The sequence below is a fragment of the Candoia aspera genome, chromosome 1 (genome assembly GCF_035149785.1).
Source record: "Candoia aspera isolate rCanAsp1 chromosome 1, rCanAsp1.hap2, whole genome shotgun sequence".
Taxonomy (NCBI): Eukaryota; Metazoa; Chordata; class Lepidosauria; order Squamata; family Boidae; genus Candoia; species Candoia aspera.
The window spans coordinates 182,915,516-182,933,732 of record NC_086153.1 but is presented as its reverse complement, the minus strand read 5'-3'; the positions used below and the strand labels follow the sequence as shown (position 1 = coordinate 182,933,732).

The window sequence follows — 18,217 nt, the reverse complement described above, 5'->3', positions numbered from 1 at the left end:
TTTGAACTACTGATAGGCACACACCTGGGAACTACAGAGCATCTGGGAGATTGTTTTTGCTTTGAAGTCAGTCCAAAGTACTGTATCACTTTATCTCAGCATATACAAACTTTGTCCTTTCATATCATTTTGCCCTTTGTTTTCTCTATCATACACATTGCTTAAGTGCAGTGATTATCAGGTTACTTTCAGTCACTCACTATATCACTGTTACTGAGACCCAATAGTCTGGTGCAGGAAATCCATTAAAAATAGTACAGTATTGTTCATGTTGAAAATTGTTTTTCATAGATGCATGTACATTTCTGGGATAGCTCAGCCACTAATTGCAAGGCCAATTATTCCCATGTCTTCTTTTGGCCAATGCAATATTAGTTTTCCACTTACTTGGAACATCTTACTAAATGCGCACGGAGGCATGCCCGTTTCTAAATGAAATAATTTAGTGAGAACATGAAGAAGAAAAGATACTTTTCATAGTAATAATCTGCAATTATGATTTGATATCATGTCATAGGTATATAATTGCTTGAGTCATTAACTGAATGCAATGATTAGGAGTCCATTAATATATTAGGTATTTCTTATGTAAACCAGTACTGTATAACCTGCTCTAATATCCCATTGAATGGAAACAAAGTGAGCTTTCATGGTTCATTTTAAAAATAAATGCAATTTTCTTAGGACAAATTATTTTTAATTGGAGTAAACCATAAACCATAAAAGTCAGGTACTAGAAAGGAAAAAAAATCCACATCAATGTCTTGTGTAACTATTGAAAAGGCTTCTTACTCAGTTCTGCATACATTTAACACAGAGTCCAAAATACCATTCCTACATTACAACTAATTCTATTTACAGAGTTTAATAGCAATTTGTACAGTGCTGTTTATCACAGTGAACTGTGCATACAGTGACCCATACTGATATGGTCAGTCTCAAAGTCATTTATTATTATTATTATAAAACATCAATATTTTTAAAAGACATTTTCAGGAAGCACGATCAGGGAGAAACTGTAATTACCTGAAAGAAGCCAGTTCTTACTTTGAGGGCATAATCACTGCTGCTTTAACTTGAAGGATCTTTGTGGGTAGATAAGCAGCTAAGCAGAGCTACTCCTGGTTAGTTCATTCACTTTCAGTAACTCAGTATTTTTCTGCTTGTAATACTGAGATTGTAAGTTACTGAAACTAGGATCTTAAAATTCCTACATCAAAAGGCTCCAAAACTCACAACGCTGGATATAAAGTACAACAGTGTGTTGAATTTCTACCAAGTCCCCTTTGATGCAGAAACGATGATTGGATTGTGCATGCTTCGAAAATGATCTGGAAGAAGTGTAACAGACCTCAGGCAACCCCACCATCTCTCTGTTATTGGTGAAAGCCGCCATCTTTCTTCACTGCTCCCCCAAAGTCACATTAAGTTTAATGAGTGGATTCCATAAAGCAGAGGCATCTTTTTTTTCAGTCTTGCTTTGGAAAAGTCAGGCTGCTTTTAATGAAGAGTGAAGTGCTGCTGCATTTCTGTGAGATCCAAACCACTTCCTCCAAATCTTCTTCAATCTTACTCCGTGGTGAGAATATATTACGCTCTGCTTGATGTTTGAAATTCTTGTCATAGAAGTTTTCTGTTCAAAATGACTACCTCTTCTACTGCAGATAACATTTTCCTAACAGATTGCAGCTCTTGTTCTGAACCCACAGGCCAGAAATGTCAGTTTATTTAGTAGCTTTTGCTAGTTTCTGACCCTAGGATTTTTTTTTTGTTTGAGGGAAGTTTTTCAGATACAGTAGAATGAGAAGTATAGAATAACCACCTATTTCTGGAAATCAAGTAGTATACCAATCAGTTTAATTGTATATAAAACCCCTGAAAAGTTGACATATCATTCCCCAGAGTTCAAAGACCTCAAACTGGAAAAGTCACTGTGATTAAGACTCATGAATAGGTAAGGTATGAAGTTCACTGCAACTCATTAATATCAACCTTATAACACCTCAAGCTGGATAGAAAACCTTGCCCTAAAATTAGCCCAAACAAAACATGAAAAAATGAAGAAATATGGTATTTCCTCCCCCCAATCATTTATTACTATTGCTGGCTGACTTGTAAAAGATTACAACTATGTATCAATAAAATTTCTTGTATCCCTTTTCAGCTCACTTGTTATTTCAGCCTATTTCCCATCAATGCTGCTATCTTTAGAGAGCTAGGCCTGCCCAGCTCTTTACAGAAACCTATGCTCCAAAGATATATAATCAAGTTTAATATATCTTCTGACAGTCTCTGATTCTCCTGTAAAGAACAGCATTGACATCTTTGCAGTAGAGTCTCCAAAGAGATGTGAAACTTATCTAGTAATACACAGTATAAGCTGCAAAACAAGCCATTCCTTCTGTCAAGGACAAGGATCAAACCAGGCCACATCTTGGTCAGATTGCTCACACTGCACATCTCTCGCTTAATATTTGTTGATTCCGAAGATCCTGACTCCATGCAGTTGTGGCAGTTTAGGAATAAGCACACTCAAAAGAGAAGCTGTGTTTAGAATGAAATGTGTTGGGTCGTATTTGGTGTAGAAGCTTGCCAAGAAATATCTGTATTGAAAAGAAACAGAAAATCAGAATGAATAGAAAGTTAAAATTTAGAGGAGAAGAGCAAAATACATTATTTGGAATAAAAAAAATCATATTTTTTCTCTTATGTAACCATTTATGTATTTAATCTGATTAGGAATAATCTTACTTATGATACATAGTTGTTTATATTAGAAATAGAATGACCCAATTTGCCCATGTATGCAGCAGAATATATTGGGGGTGGGGGGAATGTACAAGAAATGGGAAAAATGTTTTGAACCCAAAACAAACCACCATGCTCCAGTGGTTCTGCCAAAGCTTGGCAAAATCAAAATCTGGAATATTTTTGATTGTTTCAGCTTTTGGGCAAATCAAAATCCAGCTGCAGTAAGGAATTGAGGTGTGTCACCCCCTTTCTTCCACAGCTCTTGACTTAGCATATCTCTTCACCCCCACCTGTCCCATTTTCTTAGTCCCTTTCCTTCATTCCCTCCCTCCTCAGTGGCTGCCAACGTCCCATGATTTTCCCTTCCCTCCCTCATGTATGCTGCTGATATTCTTGGCTCCCCGCCACCCCTGCCTTACCTTGGCCCAGAACAGTTCAGCTCTGCTGCATTCCATCTCAAAATATTTCATTAAATCCACCCAGAGAAAAAGCTAACCAACACTGAGCTACATTCAAGTTCCAGTAACTAGCAGAAGGGGATTTTCATGAGATGTTAAGGAATATGGTGAATATATTCTATGAAAGAAGCAACAGAGTTCTGAGTTTTTGTTTTAAGTACAGCACTGAAATGTAGTTAGAGAAAAGATGATGGTAATTGACTCCTGGAGGTTTTATGCAGTTAACTGCTAGGAATCCATTGGGAATTGAGTAGTATGAAAATAAAAATAAATAACCCAGGGCTTTTTTGGACCACAGATTTCATCCTTGTACTACATAAGGATATTTTACAAACAATTCTGTGCTTATCTCCAAAAAACATTATATTATAACAATAGCTTTACAGCTGACGGCCAGGCTATTTCACCATGCAGGCTCTCTCATGTTTCCAGAGATGCAGGTGCAATAGTAACAGACTTTGGGATATAGAGAAGGGCTCAAAAGAAATAGGTCTGGACATGATTTAGTTTTGAGAACACTGCCTCAAGCCCAGCCAGCAAGGATGCTACGTTGGTATCTTAGCATGAAATCTTTTATAGTGGCAGGAATGTACTATCTTTCTTTGGTATTTAAAAACAATATAACAAGGCAGACTTACAGGCAAGAATCTATACGTAGACCAAGACTGACGACAATATCCAACGATCAAAACTTTTAAGCTGTTCTATGATTGTCTAGAAAGTCACACTGGGACAATTTATTTTCAAATAACGTAATAACTAAGAAAGCTTAGCTGAAAGATATCTAAGCCATGATCTAAAACAAAAATGTTCCTTGGCCTGAAAATTATCATTGGCATAAACACAATGCCATTCTCCTGTCTCCCAATCTTGGCAATTTCCCACTGAGCTCACATTTACAGCACTTTAAAGTTCATTTAAAAATAAAATAGGAGTGAGAATGTTGCCTCACCTAACACCTCCTGAAATGAACATTATTATAGCTGCTAGGCTTGTTCTAAGTCTTCAGCCCTAATATTTCTATAGCTCATGATGATGCTCCATTTTTACCATGACTGCCAATTGAATTTTACTGTATCTGGTACACTACAAAATTATTATTTTCTAAAGTATTGGTTTTGGACATGTAATGTTCCTTAGCTTTTTATATTACGTTTTAGTTAATTGAAGAAATCTTATTTGTAAAATGGTAAAATTTGTAAAAGGTTAGGCTGTGGCATTTTGAATCCAACAGAGAAATTCAAACTATTTCTGAAATGTTACACTTGTTTTGAATTAACACTGGTAACAGAATACTCTCTGTCCCAATTCTGCAAGATACTTCTCTGTACATCTCTGCAAATTACTACGTATGAAGCTATCACTTCCATTACAAAAATTCCAAGTATACAGAAACGTATTTTGTTCTTCTTTAAGAGCACACTAATTCAGATACATGAATAACCGAACATAGTGATTCTAAATAACTTGCAGATTTTAGATCCTGGTTTGCTCACTGCAGTATTAATGCCACACCAAATAGTACTCTTTAAAAGATTTGTTTTAAATCTGAAGCATTAGAAAAGTCACAGAATTTTAAAAACTTACAGAATTATCGGCGAGATTGTGAAGAATTTTCGTGAAGATGTAAACTGTACACCATAATCCAGCTGTTCCCAGTGAGTCAGCAGTCTTGCTTTACCTTGGTCAGGTGTTTCAAAAGGCGTTCCTTTTACTGCATGCAAAAATACGTACATACCCTGCAAAGGCAAACAAAACCAACCAAAACCCATGTTAGTTACACTTTATTATTAATATAATACATGGAATCTGAGTGAAGGATCTGAAACATTAAGCACTAGTCTAGATTTTAAGATACGAATTCGTTCTGTGATTTGCCTATACATGGTTAACGAATATTGGGGCAAGAATACAAAGATAAAGTTGCCTATAGAAAGATTAATCCAATTCTGCCCTAGATTTCAGCTATCTCTACTCCATCCTAGCAACTTGTTTCAGTAAATCCAGAAGATATTTTATAGAAGAATGAACAGCATGATTAACAGGGAAATTTATCTTGTAGGCTGAAGGCAATAACTCTACACAAGTCACATGAAGCCAATGTTTCTTGCTTTTGATTACAGACTTCAGAAAATTAACAAAGATTATCTTAATTTGTTCACTTGTTTTATTAAAATATGTATATAGAACAGCTTGCTGCTCGATCTGTGATGAAAGAAGTTGAAGTATAGTGATTGAATAGCGATCTTACAACCAAATATAAAGACAATGGTGCATCATAGCCTACCTACCTTGTGAGATACGCTTTTCCCTCACTTTAAAACAAATTGCCAATCATTTAAAGAAGTATTATTTGTGTACCATTGTGTACCATCAGCAAATGTCAGAGAAATATGGTTAGGATATGCTTAAGCATGCATGTTGCGTATTTGTGGCAAGTTTGATACATTTAATCCAGGAGTGGGAAATTTATGGTTCTCTAGATGCAACAGGATTGCAACAGACAGTATCCTTTTCTATGGAAATTGTTATGACTGCTGGGAGCTACAGATAAGCAACATCCTAAGGCCCACATGCTCTCTGTCCTATTTTAATCCAAAATGCATGATTTGGTCAAAATTTATGTTTTAGTCACAAGCAAGTTTCCAACTCTTAGTAATAATCAAGAATGGAAATCTGATTAATATTCTACTCCTTTGGTTTATCAGGAATATAGATACAACTGTTCACCTTTAGTAGATCGTAAAGTTAAATTACCTTATATCTTGCTTATAAAACCTATTTGTCTATTATGGTTAGTTTAAGACGATTTTGTTACACATTGATTTTGTTAAATTTATATCCCACCTTTATTTTGTCCAACTCAAAGTGGCATACATAATGCTCCCTTCTCTTTTCCCTGTAACAACCCTGTGGGGTGGTTTTGGGCTGAGAAAAAGTCACCGGCCTAAAGTCACCAACTGGCTTCCATCCCTAAGGGAGGACTAAAATTCACACCCTCTCAATTTCTAGCCCAGCACCTTGGCTGCTACCCCAAAGTGGCTCTCATAATCTTCCTCCTAATGACTATTTTACAATCCTAGAAATGGGAACATCTGGGGGAGGGGGGAGAGAGAAAAATGGAATCTGGCTTATTTCACCTCTTTACATACACACCAAAAAATGAATCTGTGAAGAATATTTATTTATTGAACTTATAGTCAAAAACCAAAAGAAAAATATAGATACAACACATAAACAAATAAAAAATAAAGAATTAACATTAGGAGATGGACATGGCAATGAAACTGGGGAATACTGAAAAAATATTGTCATTTAAATGGGATGAAATGCTTGTTAAGACCAGATTTAACTTATTCATGTATAACGCTAATACTTTTATGTCAGTTTACAATTATCATAATTTCTATTTTCCCACACTTTGTAAAGCTAACCTTTTAAGCTACAACAGTGCTTTTTACTTACTCTCATTTCTGCTGTCTAGCAGCTGTATGATTGATTTCATTTTTAACATTTATTTTCTATCCTGCCTTTATTATTTTTATAAATAACTCAAGGCGGTGAACATACCTAATACTGTTTCCTCCTCCTATTTTCCCCACAACCACCACCCTGTGAGATGAGTTGGGCTGAGAGAGACTGATTGGCCCAAGGTCACCCAGCCGGCTTTCATGCCTAAGGTGGGACTAGAACTCTCAGGCTCCTGGTTTCTAGCCCAGAACCTTAACCGCTAGACCAAACTGGTTTTACTAAATAATGGTGCAATTTCTAGCCCTAGTAGGAGTTTTTCAAAAGTTGTAAATGTTTTCTTTCACTAGAATTAGATATTTTTCTGTTGTTACCATCTAATTAGCCATTAATGAGGAACGTGATCTCATGAACCTAAATATTTTTTTCTGATTAGAATACTGTATACTGTATGTAGCTCAGGGTTGAACTGTGGCATTCTTGATGCTCTTTGAGGTTGTTTGTTTGGTTGCAGATGTTTTCCTACCCAACTTGGTAACATCATCAGTGGGAATGTTGGGTTTACTGCCTGTTTATATACAGTAGCTTGCTCTGCCAGTTTTGGTGGAGGTGTGGTTTCCTCTTGGGTGGTTCCTTAATTATTATTTTCTGCCTGATTATTTTTCTGGTGTTGATCTCTGCTTATCTGAGTGTTGGCTGCTGGAGGGGATGTGTTCTAATATTTTGTTTCTTTCCTAGGTTTTTTCTTTTCTCTTTTGAATGGTATGCATTCTAATTATTCTAATTCTTCTTCCGTATCCAGATCAAACCTTAAGCTGCCAATATGATGCCACCTTCTTGGCTTTGTCATTGGCCAAAAACAAGTCATTTTCAGTGCATACTATTGGTAATAATCGGCAGGTCTGCAGTTGGGTCAAATTCTGTATCTCTCCACATTCACACAGTGTGTAATTATTCAAATTACATTGGGCAAGTCTCAAGTATTTTATAGGAACAGTGTTGAACCTGGTCTGTGCCTGGCAACACAGCTAGAGGTCCCTCTGGCACTTCTGCAGTTCAGGAGGCTCACCAAATTGTGAATAATATTGGTTAAGGTCCAAGCCACTGGAACACTGAAGAAAGGAATGCTGAGCAAGACAATATGAAGCAAACCAACTCCAAGGGCATAGGTGAGCCACATTCCTCGGCTGTTCATGACCCTCGTGTTGGGATTGACTTCACTGTGGGCAACCCCAACGTTCATCTTTTTGCTTTAACTCTGAAAAGTAATATTGGAAAAGAAAATGGTTGTCAGAAAGTGTACTTTTCGGGGTTAGTCATCATACCACTGTTAGACTGGGAGGGGTCATCAACTACTGCATAAGACTGACTCAGCTTCTTACAAATTAACACTATGCAGTATTTGAAAGTTTTCATAAGCATCTGGGTTGCTCATCTGGTGCTACAGTATTACATGTCACCATGCTATTTCAGTTTTTATACAGTATGTAGATTAATGTTTTAGCAATATTTATTAGTCAGCTTAAAGGAAATGTTCTGAATTGCAAGACAATCTATCATTTCAAAACAATTAACTTTTTTTAAAATCTAAGGCAATAAAAGTATCAGCCAAAAAATTAATACAAGTTAGAATTTCACACATTTATATAATTGCAGTCAACACAATCTCAATTTTATAGCCTTCCACAGAATAAAGAACCTCCCATTAATTTTTTTTTCATACTAGAGAAAGCTGTTCAAGATTTTAAAGACAACAGTCAAATTCCTATTCAGGAATGCTTATAATTGGGTGCACAGAAGGCTAAACAGCAGTTAACAAACTGTAAACATCAAGCTTAAAATAGTGAGACTATTTATAATCAACTTAATGGAAGATTATTTACAGAAAATTTGTAGGTAGAAAATATCTTACATGTTAATAACAACTAAGAATCACTGCTAGATTTGTTACCTATTTCAGAGGAAAGGGGGAAAAAGGGATGATGATTCCCCAAAATTGTGTATGAAAAACGCTTCAGTTACATTAGCTTTGAACAACTGATTGCAACTCAACAGAGCCTATCATAAATTGACATGTACTGTATTTTGCTACTGGATATCCTTGTGTACTGAGACTACCTGTCTCCTGTCCACCATCCCTTGTACATTTACCTAGGTTGAACCCACTGGCAGTTAAGGTTCCATTGCCTGTTTTTATTTGAAAATAATTACTTCTTATCATTTTGACTACAGATGACTCATGAAGGATGGCTCTTTGACTTCTGAAGGCAACATAAGCTATTTATGTTATTTACCTCTGGTAGGTGCACACTCACTTGTCCACCCTACTGGACCAACTTAGAATGCTGTTTAACATGAATATCCAATACAAAAGAAGATGAAACCGTTACTATTAAAAAGGTTAAGGAATATGAGGCACAAGGCAAACGAGTGTTAACACACAAACCACATCACTACATTTGCACATTACTACATACGCAGGATCCACACTACAATATAAACCACAACTATTTGAAAATTAGTCATTATTGCCATAGAATCAGCACAACTTGCATACAATTACAGATCTAAAACATACTTGGTTAAGTATGTTCAGGATCCAACTAGAGATGTATGGCGTATAATCAAGGGCAGTATAAGTGACCTTCATCTTTAATTATTTAGATGTATCACTTGTCCTTAATTTTCTAATCATAATATATTTAATATCTGGATGTTATCTACAATAGCTCTCCCAACAGTACTTTTTTATTCCGAGTTAAGATTATACCATATTGTAAACTGGACTTTAAGCTTTAGTCAACTGGATAGCGGACTAGATGATCTGAAAGAAGATATCTTTCTGACCGAGTCAGAAATCACAAGCCAGCAGCTGTCCTCAGATGGTCCATGTTCACTTCTTTGTACCTCCAGCATAATCAGCACGATATACAACCGCGGCAGATAAGACACCCCAGAAAGCAAGTCTACACGTGACGCTGCTTCTCGGAAAAAGAAAACACGCACAATCGGGCAAAACCGACTGTAGTCGTGCTTCCTTATTTTTTTTACTTTAATTAGGTCAAGGTGGCGGCTGCAGCAGAAACCAGAGGCCCGACTCCCAGAGTCAAGGGTTCCGCGCTACTGCATTGTTTCCCAACGAGCGCAGCCGCTGTCTCTTCAGCCGGCCCTGCGCTGCATACGCCTCCCGCCACGCACACCAGTTGCACAAACCCGGGGACCCGGCCGCAGCCCACATCTGCGCAAAACCAACCGCCTCTTTTCTACTGCACCTTCTCGTTAACCGGAGAAAAGAATCGCTCGCCGCCCACTCCCCGAAGCTTCCCTGGTCGTCTGAAGTGTTGCACTGCGAGCAGGGGAGGGAGGCGATTGGGCCACCGTTAGCCCCGCCCCCTTCCCTTTCAGGCGCGCACGCGGCGGGGAAGCAGCTTCGGGTAGGTCCGAAGGTTCCAAAGGAGGTATTTGTATATATATATATCAAACAAATCTTTGACCGCTCTGGAGGAGGAAGTATAGCATGGACTTCGGGAGGTCCTTTTGCAGCGCTTTATCTATTTTTATGCCTCACTCCCTCTTCGTTGTTGCTCAAGTGCGATAGGCCCGGGGAGGTCATGTGGATCAGGAGACGCCGGCTTGGGCGGGAGCAAGGAACGAAAACAAAACCAGGGGCAGAGCAGTCTTCGGGCTGATCGGTGCAGGCCGTGTGTATTTATATCGTTATTTTAATTTGCATTTTCTTGTACGACTGCATGTTTATTTGAAATTGGGCGAGTTACAGATCGTGAATGCTGCAATGAAGTGAAGTGGATGGTAGGCAAAGTTGTACACGTTGCTTTTGGGGTTTGGGGGGGCTTTGGGATTAGTCCAAAATAACCATAATCTCGCTTTGGCAGGATTGTGGTTATAAGGAACATTGGGTAACCCAGTTTATAAACTAACAGCCTAGTAAAGACTGAGGACTGATTGAATTCTCTGGGATTTATTTCAAAATAACCTTGCCTATATACTGTATTACTGTAGTTGGTAACAACATTTACTTCATTGTATTTCTTTAACTAAAAATATTCTGCCTTTGTAGCATTATCACAGTAGGTGACTTTGAGCCTGAAAGATACAAACAGAGGTGGATGTTAGCATTTGGATAGGAGACCACCAGGAAATGCCAGGTCTTTAGATTGGACTGAGAAGTTGAAAAGGCATCCCTGAAACAGATAATAGCAAACCATTTCCATATTATTGCCAAGAAAACAACATGCCTGTGCATGGACATGCTTGTGCAGTCACTAGGAACTGGGTTCTACTTGAGCAATACTTCCTTTTAGGGTTTCTAGCTATTTATTAATAAATTGCTTTTCCAGTGCAGCTAATTAAGATAATGAACAAAACAAACAATGTGTTATTATAATACTGCAGAGAATATAATAATGTTGTATTTATCATAACAGAACCATGATTCAAACAGAAAATGGAAACCATGAGTACCAGCAATACATAGGCCTCGGTAGAGTCCTAATTCAACTGCAAAGCACAATAATTGCATATATTTTGGAACTTGCTTGAAGGCCTGTGATAATTAGACTATCAAAACATCACTTGGAGCAGAGCTTCAAAAGAAGGAGCCACCTGCAAAAAAAAACAGGCTTTCTTATGTCTGCCAGCTTAGTTTCTTGTGCAGCTGACAACCCAAGTAAGGTTTATAATGCTGGTCTAAGAGGGCAGGAACCTTGGTGTGGTTCTACACAGTCCTTTGAGTAACTTTGACCCAAAGCTTAGATTTATGCAGCGCTTTAAATTGAACCAGGGAAATCATAACAGTGCAGCAGGTACAATATATGTGCTTTAGTGCTTAACAGCTTACCTTTTTTTATTTAACCAGTTCGAAGTTTCCAAGCTACTTCTAAAGGTAGCTCTATCTAGAATGCCTTATGTGGCACAGGCTGAATACCAATACTGTAGATTAGGTTAGTCTGCGTTTGCACAACAAGCCAAATCACAAAGTAGCTATTAGGCCTACGCCAACCATTCAAAATGCTTTGCTCACATTTGAGATTCCTCTCTGGATCTGCTTCTCAGAAGAGCCACTGGGAAACATTCCCTGACGTCCTTTCTGCTAGGATAGCCAGTGAAGCAGCAGTGCTTTGCACACAGAAAATAAAAGAGCTGGATTAAAGCCCACAAATCAATATTTGGATTCCCAGGGCAGGTTAGCCCAGCATAAAAACAAAACTGCAAATAATGAGATTGAATTTAAGGGAATTGCAGGGGCTGGGGAGGTTAGGTTCCAGAGCTTATGATCATCCTCTTCCTCCCTGAGATAATGAGCTCCTCCTCCTCCTCCTTCCTTTCCATAGTATTTGTCTGTGTACGATGCCTGCATTTGTTCCTCCTCTTTGGTTGTGGCAGGTCATGCTGGATCAGCCAGGTCTCGGAGCTCCCCGTGGCTTCCCCACAGCAGTTGGTTTTCAAAACAGTTTGCTTGGCTGTGGGTGGAGGAAGTCACTCTCCTCATGCCATATGGCACAAGCAGCCTTCTCTACCTTGCTCCGTTCTTTCCAGAGCTTGGAGGGGGTTCTCTTGTGTAGGTCAGGACCCTACCAGTGCCTGCACGCTGCTTGTTGCGAGCTCTCTGTTACACTGCTGCACACCAGCAATATCTGCAGATCACTTGAGGTGAATTCCAGTTGTTGTGCGTGGTTTGCAAGTTGGGCAACTTCTCCATCACCAGCCAGGCAGGCTACTCCAAGGAAGGCCAGCTGCTGCATGTGAACATGAGCCTAAGTAGGTTGTTCTTACCATGCCGAACTATGGTTTAGCATTAAAGCTGAGCTTTTGAATAACAGATAACAATGCATCTTACATTGAATAACAATGCATCTTACTATGCTCGTAAGGAATGCTATATTTTTGCAATTTAGCCTTGAATCTAACAGCAGGCCTTTGAAACTTTCTTCCAAGCCTCCTCCACCATGCCTTCTCTTGAAAAGTTGAAATAATGTCTTTGAAGATAACCCATATGATGTAACAGCACAGCTCTCTTTCTGTGAGGAGGAGAGACTTTTTTTCTGAAAGAAAAATTTGAAAGAGCTTATTGTTATGCAGTTGTGCTACTATAAGATACAGATAAGTTTTCATTAGTTGTTACCTGGACTTAGGTTAATTTCTAATACTGGATTTCAGTTACAGGAAGCCAATGGTGAACTCTAAAATGTGAGAGAGTAGTCCTGATCTTCTAAGTGATACATTTCAGATATTTGAAGAGTGCTGTCATATCCGCCCATTTTTTTTCCCTCAAAGCTAAACATACCTGACTTCTTTGGTCTGTCTTCATACAACTTAATTTCTAATCCCTGAGCATCCTTGTTTTTATTCATTTATTTGATTTTTATCCCGCCTTTATTATTTTTATAAATAACTCAAGGCGGCGAACATACCTAAGAGACTTCCTCCTCCTATTTTCCCCACAACAACAACCCTGTGAGGTGAGTTGTATTGTATTTACCTTTATGCAAAAATCTGAAACATAAAAAAAATTCTAATAACCACTGATATAGCAACCAGCTTCAGCAAAGGATCGTTACCTTGTTGTGGTGCTGGAGCTTGAGCACCTCAATGATGCCATGAGCTAAACCGTGAAGGGCCACCCAAGACGGGAAGGTCATGACAGAGAGGTAAGACTAAATGCGATCCCTGGGGAAGGTAATGGCAACCCACCCCAGTATTCTTGCCGTGAAAACTAAATGGATCAGTACAATCAGAGATATGTTGGTATACCATCGGAAGATGAGACCCCCAGGTCGGAAGATGGTCAAAATGCTACTGGGGAGGAACAGAGGATGAGTTCAACTAGCCCCAGACGTGATGACGCAGCTAGCTCAAAGCCGAAAGGACGGCTAGCGGCCGACGGTGCTGGTGGTGAACGGCGAATCCGATGTTCTAAGGATCAACACACCATTGGAACCTGGAATGTAAGATCTATGAGCCAGGGCAAATTGGATGTGGTTATTGGTGAGATGTCAAGATTAAAGATAGACATTCTGGGCGTCAGTGAACTGAAATGGACTGGAATGGGCCACTTCATGTCAAATGACTACCAGATCTACTACTGTGGACAACAGGACCACAGAAGACATGGAGTAGCCTTCATAATTAATAGTAAAGTGGCTAAAGCAGTGCTTGGATACAATCGATAGAATGATCTCAATTTGAATTCAGGGCAAGCCATCTAACATCACAGTGATCCAAATATATACCCCAACCACAGATGCTGAAGAAGCTGAAGTAGAGCGGTTCTATGAGGATCTGCAGCACCTACTGGACAACACACCTAAAAGAGATGTTATTTTCATCACGGGAGACTGGAATGCTAAGGTGGGCAGTCAAGTGACACCTGGAATTACAGGTAAGCATGGGCTGGGAGAACAAAACGAAGCAGGACACAGGCTGATAGAATTTTGCCAAGACAACTCACTCTGCATAACAAACACTCTCTTCCAACAACCTAAGAGATGGCTTTATACATGGACTTCCCCAGATGGACAACACTGAAATCAGATTGACTACATCCTTTGCAGCCAAAGGTGGCGGACATCTGTACAGTCGGTAAAAACAAGGCCTGGAGCTGACTAGTTCAGATCATGAACTTCTTCTTGCACAATTTAGGATCAGACTAAAGAGATTAGGGAAGACCCACAGATCAGCTAGATATGAGCTCACTAATATCCCTAAGGAATATGCAGTGGAGGTGAAGAATCGATTTAAGGGACTGGACTTAGTAGATAGGGTCCCAGAAGAACTATGGACAGAAGTCTGCAACATTGTTCAGGAGGTGGCAACAAAATACATCCCAAAGAAAGAGAAAACCAAGAAGGCAAAGTGGCTGTCTGCTGAGACACTAGAAGTAGCCCAAGAAAGAAGGAAAGCAAAAGGCAACAGCGATAGGGGGAGATATGCCCAATTAAATGCAAAATTCCAGAGGTTAGCCAGAAGAGATAAGGAATTATTTTTAAACAAGCAATGCGTGGAAGTGGAAGAAGACAATAGAATAGGAAGGACAAGAGACCTCTTCCAGAAAATTAGAAACATTGGAGGTAAATTCCAGGCAAAAATGGGCATGATCAAAAACAAAGATAGCAAGGACCTAACAGAAGAAGAAGAGATCAGGAAAAGGTGGCAAGAATATACGGAAGACCTGTATAGGAAGGATAACAGTATCGGGGATAGCTTTGACGGTGTGGTCAGTGAGCTAGAGCCAGACATCCTGAAGAGTGAGGTTGAATGGGCCTTAAGAAGCATTGCTAATAACAAGGCAGCAGGAGATGACAGCATCCCAGCTGAACTGTTTGAAATGTTGTGAGATGATGCTGTCAAGGTAATGCATGCTATATGCCAGCAAATTTGGAAAACACAAGAATGGCCATCAGATTGGAAAAAATCAACTTATATCCCCATACCAAAAAAGGGAAACACTAAAGAATGTTCAAACTATCGAACAGTGGCACTCATTTCACATGCCAGTAAGGTAATGCTCAAGATCCTGCAAGGTAGACTTCAGCAATTCATGGAGCGAGAATTGCCAGATGTACAAGCTGGGTTTAGCAAAGGCAGAGGAACTAGGGACCAAATTGCCAATATCCGCTGGATAATGGAAAAAGCCAGGGAGTTTCAGAAAAACATCTATTTCTGTTTTATTGACTATTCTAAAGCCTTTGACTGTGTGGACCATAACAAATTGTGGTAAGTTCTTAGTGGTATGGGGATACCAAGTCATCTTGTATGCCTCCTGAAGAATCTGTATAACGACCAAGTAGCAACAGTAAGAACAGACCACGGAACAACGGACTGGTTTAAGATTGGGAAAGGAGTATGGCAGGGCTGTATCCCCTCACCCTACCTATTCAACTTGTATGCAGAACACATCATGCGACATCCTGGGCTTGAGGAATCCAAGGCTGGAGTTAAAATTGCTGGAAGAAACATTAACAATCTCAGATATGCAGATGATACCACTTTGATGGCTGAAAGCGAAGAGGTACTGAGGAGCCTTATGATGAAGGTGAAAGAAGAAAGTGCAAAAGCTGCCTTGCAGCTAAACCTGAAAAAAACCAAGATTATGGGAACCAGCTTGATTGATAACTGGCAAATAGAGGGAGAAAATGTAGAAGCAGTGAAAGACTTTGTATTTCTAGGTGCAAAGATTACTGCAGATGCTGACTGCAGTCAGGAAATCAGAAGACAATCCTTGGGAGAAGAGCAATGACCAGCCTCGATAAAATAGTTAAGAGCAGAGACATCACACTGACAACAAAGGTCCACATAGTTAAAGCAATGGTGTTCCCTGTAGTAACATACGGCTGCGAGAGCTGGACCATAAGGAAGGCTGAGAGAAGGAAGATAGATGCTTTGGAACTATGGTGTTGGAAGAAAATTCTGAGAGTGCCTTGGACTCCAAGAAGATCAAACCAGTCCAATCTCCAGGAAATAAAGCCAGACTGCTCACTTGAGGGAATGATATTAAAGGCAAAACTGAAATACTTTGGCCACATAATGAGAAGACAGGACACCCTGGAGAAGATGCTGATGCTGGGGAGAGTGGAAGGCAAAAGGAAGAGGGGCCAACCAGGGGCAAGGTGGATGGATGATATTCTAGAGGTGACGGACTCGTCCCTGGGGGAGCTGGGGGTGTTGACGACCAACAGGAAGCTCTGGCGTGGTCTGGTCCATGAAGTCACGAAGAGTCAGAAGCGACTAAACGAATAAACAACACATAGCAACCATCCCATTAAATAATCATTAACTAAAAGCAGAGTGGTAGGCGGCAGTATTGCAACCAAAAACTCTCCCCACAACCCGAGTTCGATCCCAGCGGAAGCTGGATTCTCGGGTAGCCGGCTCAGGTCGACTCAGCCTTCCATCCTTCCGAGGTCGGTAAAATGAGCACCCAGCTTGCTGGGGAAGGTGACGACTGGGGAAGGCAGTGGCAAACCACCCCGCTATAGTCTGCCAAGAAAACGTCGCAAAAGTGGCATCCCCCCAAAGGGTCAGACATGACTTGGTGCTTGCACAGGGGACCTTTCATTCACAAAAGCCTTGTACAAAAGTTAAATTTTGACTAAAATACTACTAAATAGGGCATACCTTGATCTCCAGGGGTAAACTATTCCACAGTTGTGGGGCATACACAGAAAATCATCATGCTCTTGCAAACTAAACAGATGGAACAGTTCTACCTGAAGTAAAGCAGTTTTGCAATATCTAGATGCCAAGGTGTAAAAGGTCTGTCTAAGTTAAAACCAGCACTTTCATTTGTACTTGGAAGCCTAGGCAACTCATACAAGCAATGTTAGATGACACTGGTGACTCACCTTCCAGGAAGCAAGTGTCTTTATTCTGCACCAACTGCAGCTTCCAATGATTCTTCAAAGGCAGCTCCAAGTAGAGTATATTGCAGTAGTTAATTTGAGAGGTTATGAGAGCATGGGTAATTGCTACCAGGACCTCATGTTCCAGGAGGAAATGTAATAAGCAAACTAGCCAAAGCTGGGCAGGGGGCTCCAGTAACTATGTTCTCCACTCTACCTATAGTTGTGGGTCTAGGAGGATCCCCAAGTCATGGACCAGCTCTTTCAGGGCAAGTGCTTCCCTCCGTAGTTATCATGGGGGGTGGGGATGCGGGGCAAAGCACTAGTTGGTTTCCGGACGAACAACATGTACACCTTGCAGGGATTCAGTCTCAAATTGCTTCTTCTCATCTATATCCTTACATTCTGCAGATACCAGGTCAGGTCCTCTGGCTGGGGTAGAGTTGTATAACTGGATGATAGGTGCTGATGATACCTCACCCTAAATTGATAGATGACTTCCCCAAGTGCTTCATGTAGATGTTGAATAGCAGTGGAGAGGATTGACAAAATCTGCAGCAGTCTGTGGATGAAACAGTGCCTCTTCTCCCCAGTCCATGAAGGTGATCCAGAAGGACAAGATGGTCAAAGATATTGACAGCCAGCATGTCATTTAAAAGGTCCAGGAGGAGTGGACTCCCCTATCCAAGTGCTGATGAAGGTCATGCACCACAGTGACCAGTGTATTTCCATCTATGCCCAGGCCTGAACCGTGACTGAAAGGATCTAGATAAACTACTCTTTCTAAGGGTCTTCCTGCAAGGCAGGAGAAATAGCTGCCTTTCTCAAAGAGATGCTGACCACCTTCTGAATACAGCCCCTCACACACAAACACATGCTTCCAGAAAGAGCCAGGGAGGATACAGATGTAATCTACATGTAGCAGAACTCATACCATGGGTCATCCTATCCACTTTCTCAGAATCAAAAAACTGAGTCTGAGATAACATTGCGAGACACTATCCCACTATCTCAAACTGCCCAGGCAGATTCCAGATGAAAGCAAATTTGGAAGGTTTCATCAGCAAAATGCTGCCCCAAAATTTCTCTGCAGCCCATAGCAAGATCTTCCTCTCTCCACCACCACCCCTCCCCAAATCCTGTGAGAATATACCTTAGGCAAGGAAGGAAATATGGCTACCC

General features: G+C 40.1%; 1 protein-coding gene across 2 annotated transcripts; it reads right to left on the bottom strand.

Moving 5' to 3' along the window:
- Positions 1 to 675: 675 nt before the first annotated feature.
- ORMDL1 (ORMDL sphingolipid biosynthesis regulator 1) lies at positions 676 to 10,103 on the bottom strand. 2 transcript variants are annotated; one of them, XM_063318069.1, is made up of 4 exons: positions 9,950 to 10,103; positions 7,747 to 7,935; positions 4,797 to 4,948; positions 676 to 2,603 (listed from the first exon to the last, which is right to left on the bottom strand). In XM_063318069.1, the coding sequence occupies exons 2-4, from the start codon at positions 7,918 to 7,920 to the stop codon at positions 2,468 to 2,470; spliced, it is 462 nt and encodes a 153-aa protein (XP_063174139.1). In that variant the 5' UTR covers positions 7,921 to 7,935; positions 9,950 to 10,103; the 3' UTR covers positions 676 to 2,467. The 2 variants fall into 2 exon arrangements, with proteins under 2 accessions (XP_063174139.1, XP_063174141.1); XM_063318071.1 differs by lacking the exon at positions 9,950 to 10,103 and adding an exon at positions 9,585 to 9,715.
- Between the last annotated feature and the right edge of the window lie 8,114 nt (positions 10,104 to 18,217).

Excerpts from the sequence above, each read along its gene's own strand:
- ORMDL1 (XM_063318069.1), bottom strand. The coding sequence starts at position 7,920 with ATGAACGTTGGGGTTGCCCACAGTGAAGTCAATCCCAACACGAGGGTC. Across the intron at positions 4,949-7,746 it reads CCAATATTATTCACAATTTG|GGTATGTACGTATTTTTGCA; the intron begins GTGAGCCTCCTG and ends TTGCCTTTGCAG. Across the intron at positions 2,604-4,796 it reads ACAATCTCGCCGATAATTCT|ATATTTCTTGGCAAGCTTCT; the intron begins GTAAGTTTTTAA and ends TTTTCAATACAG.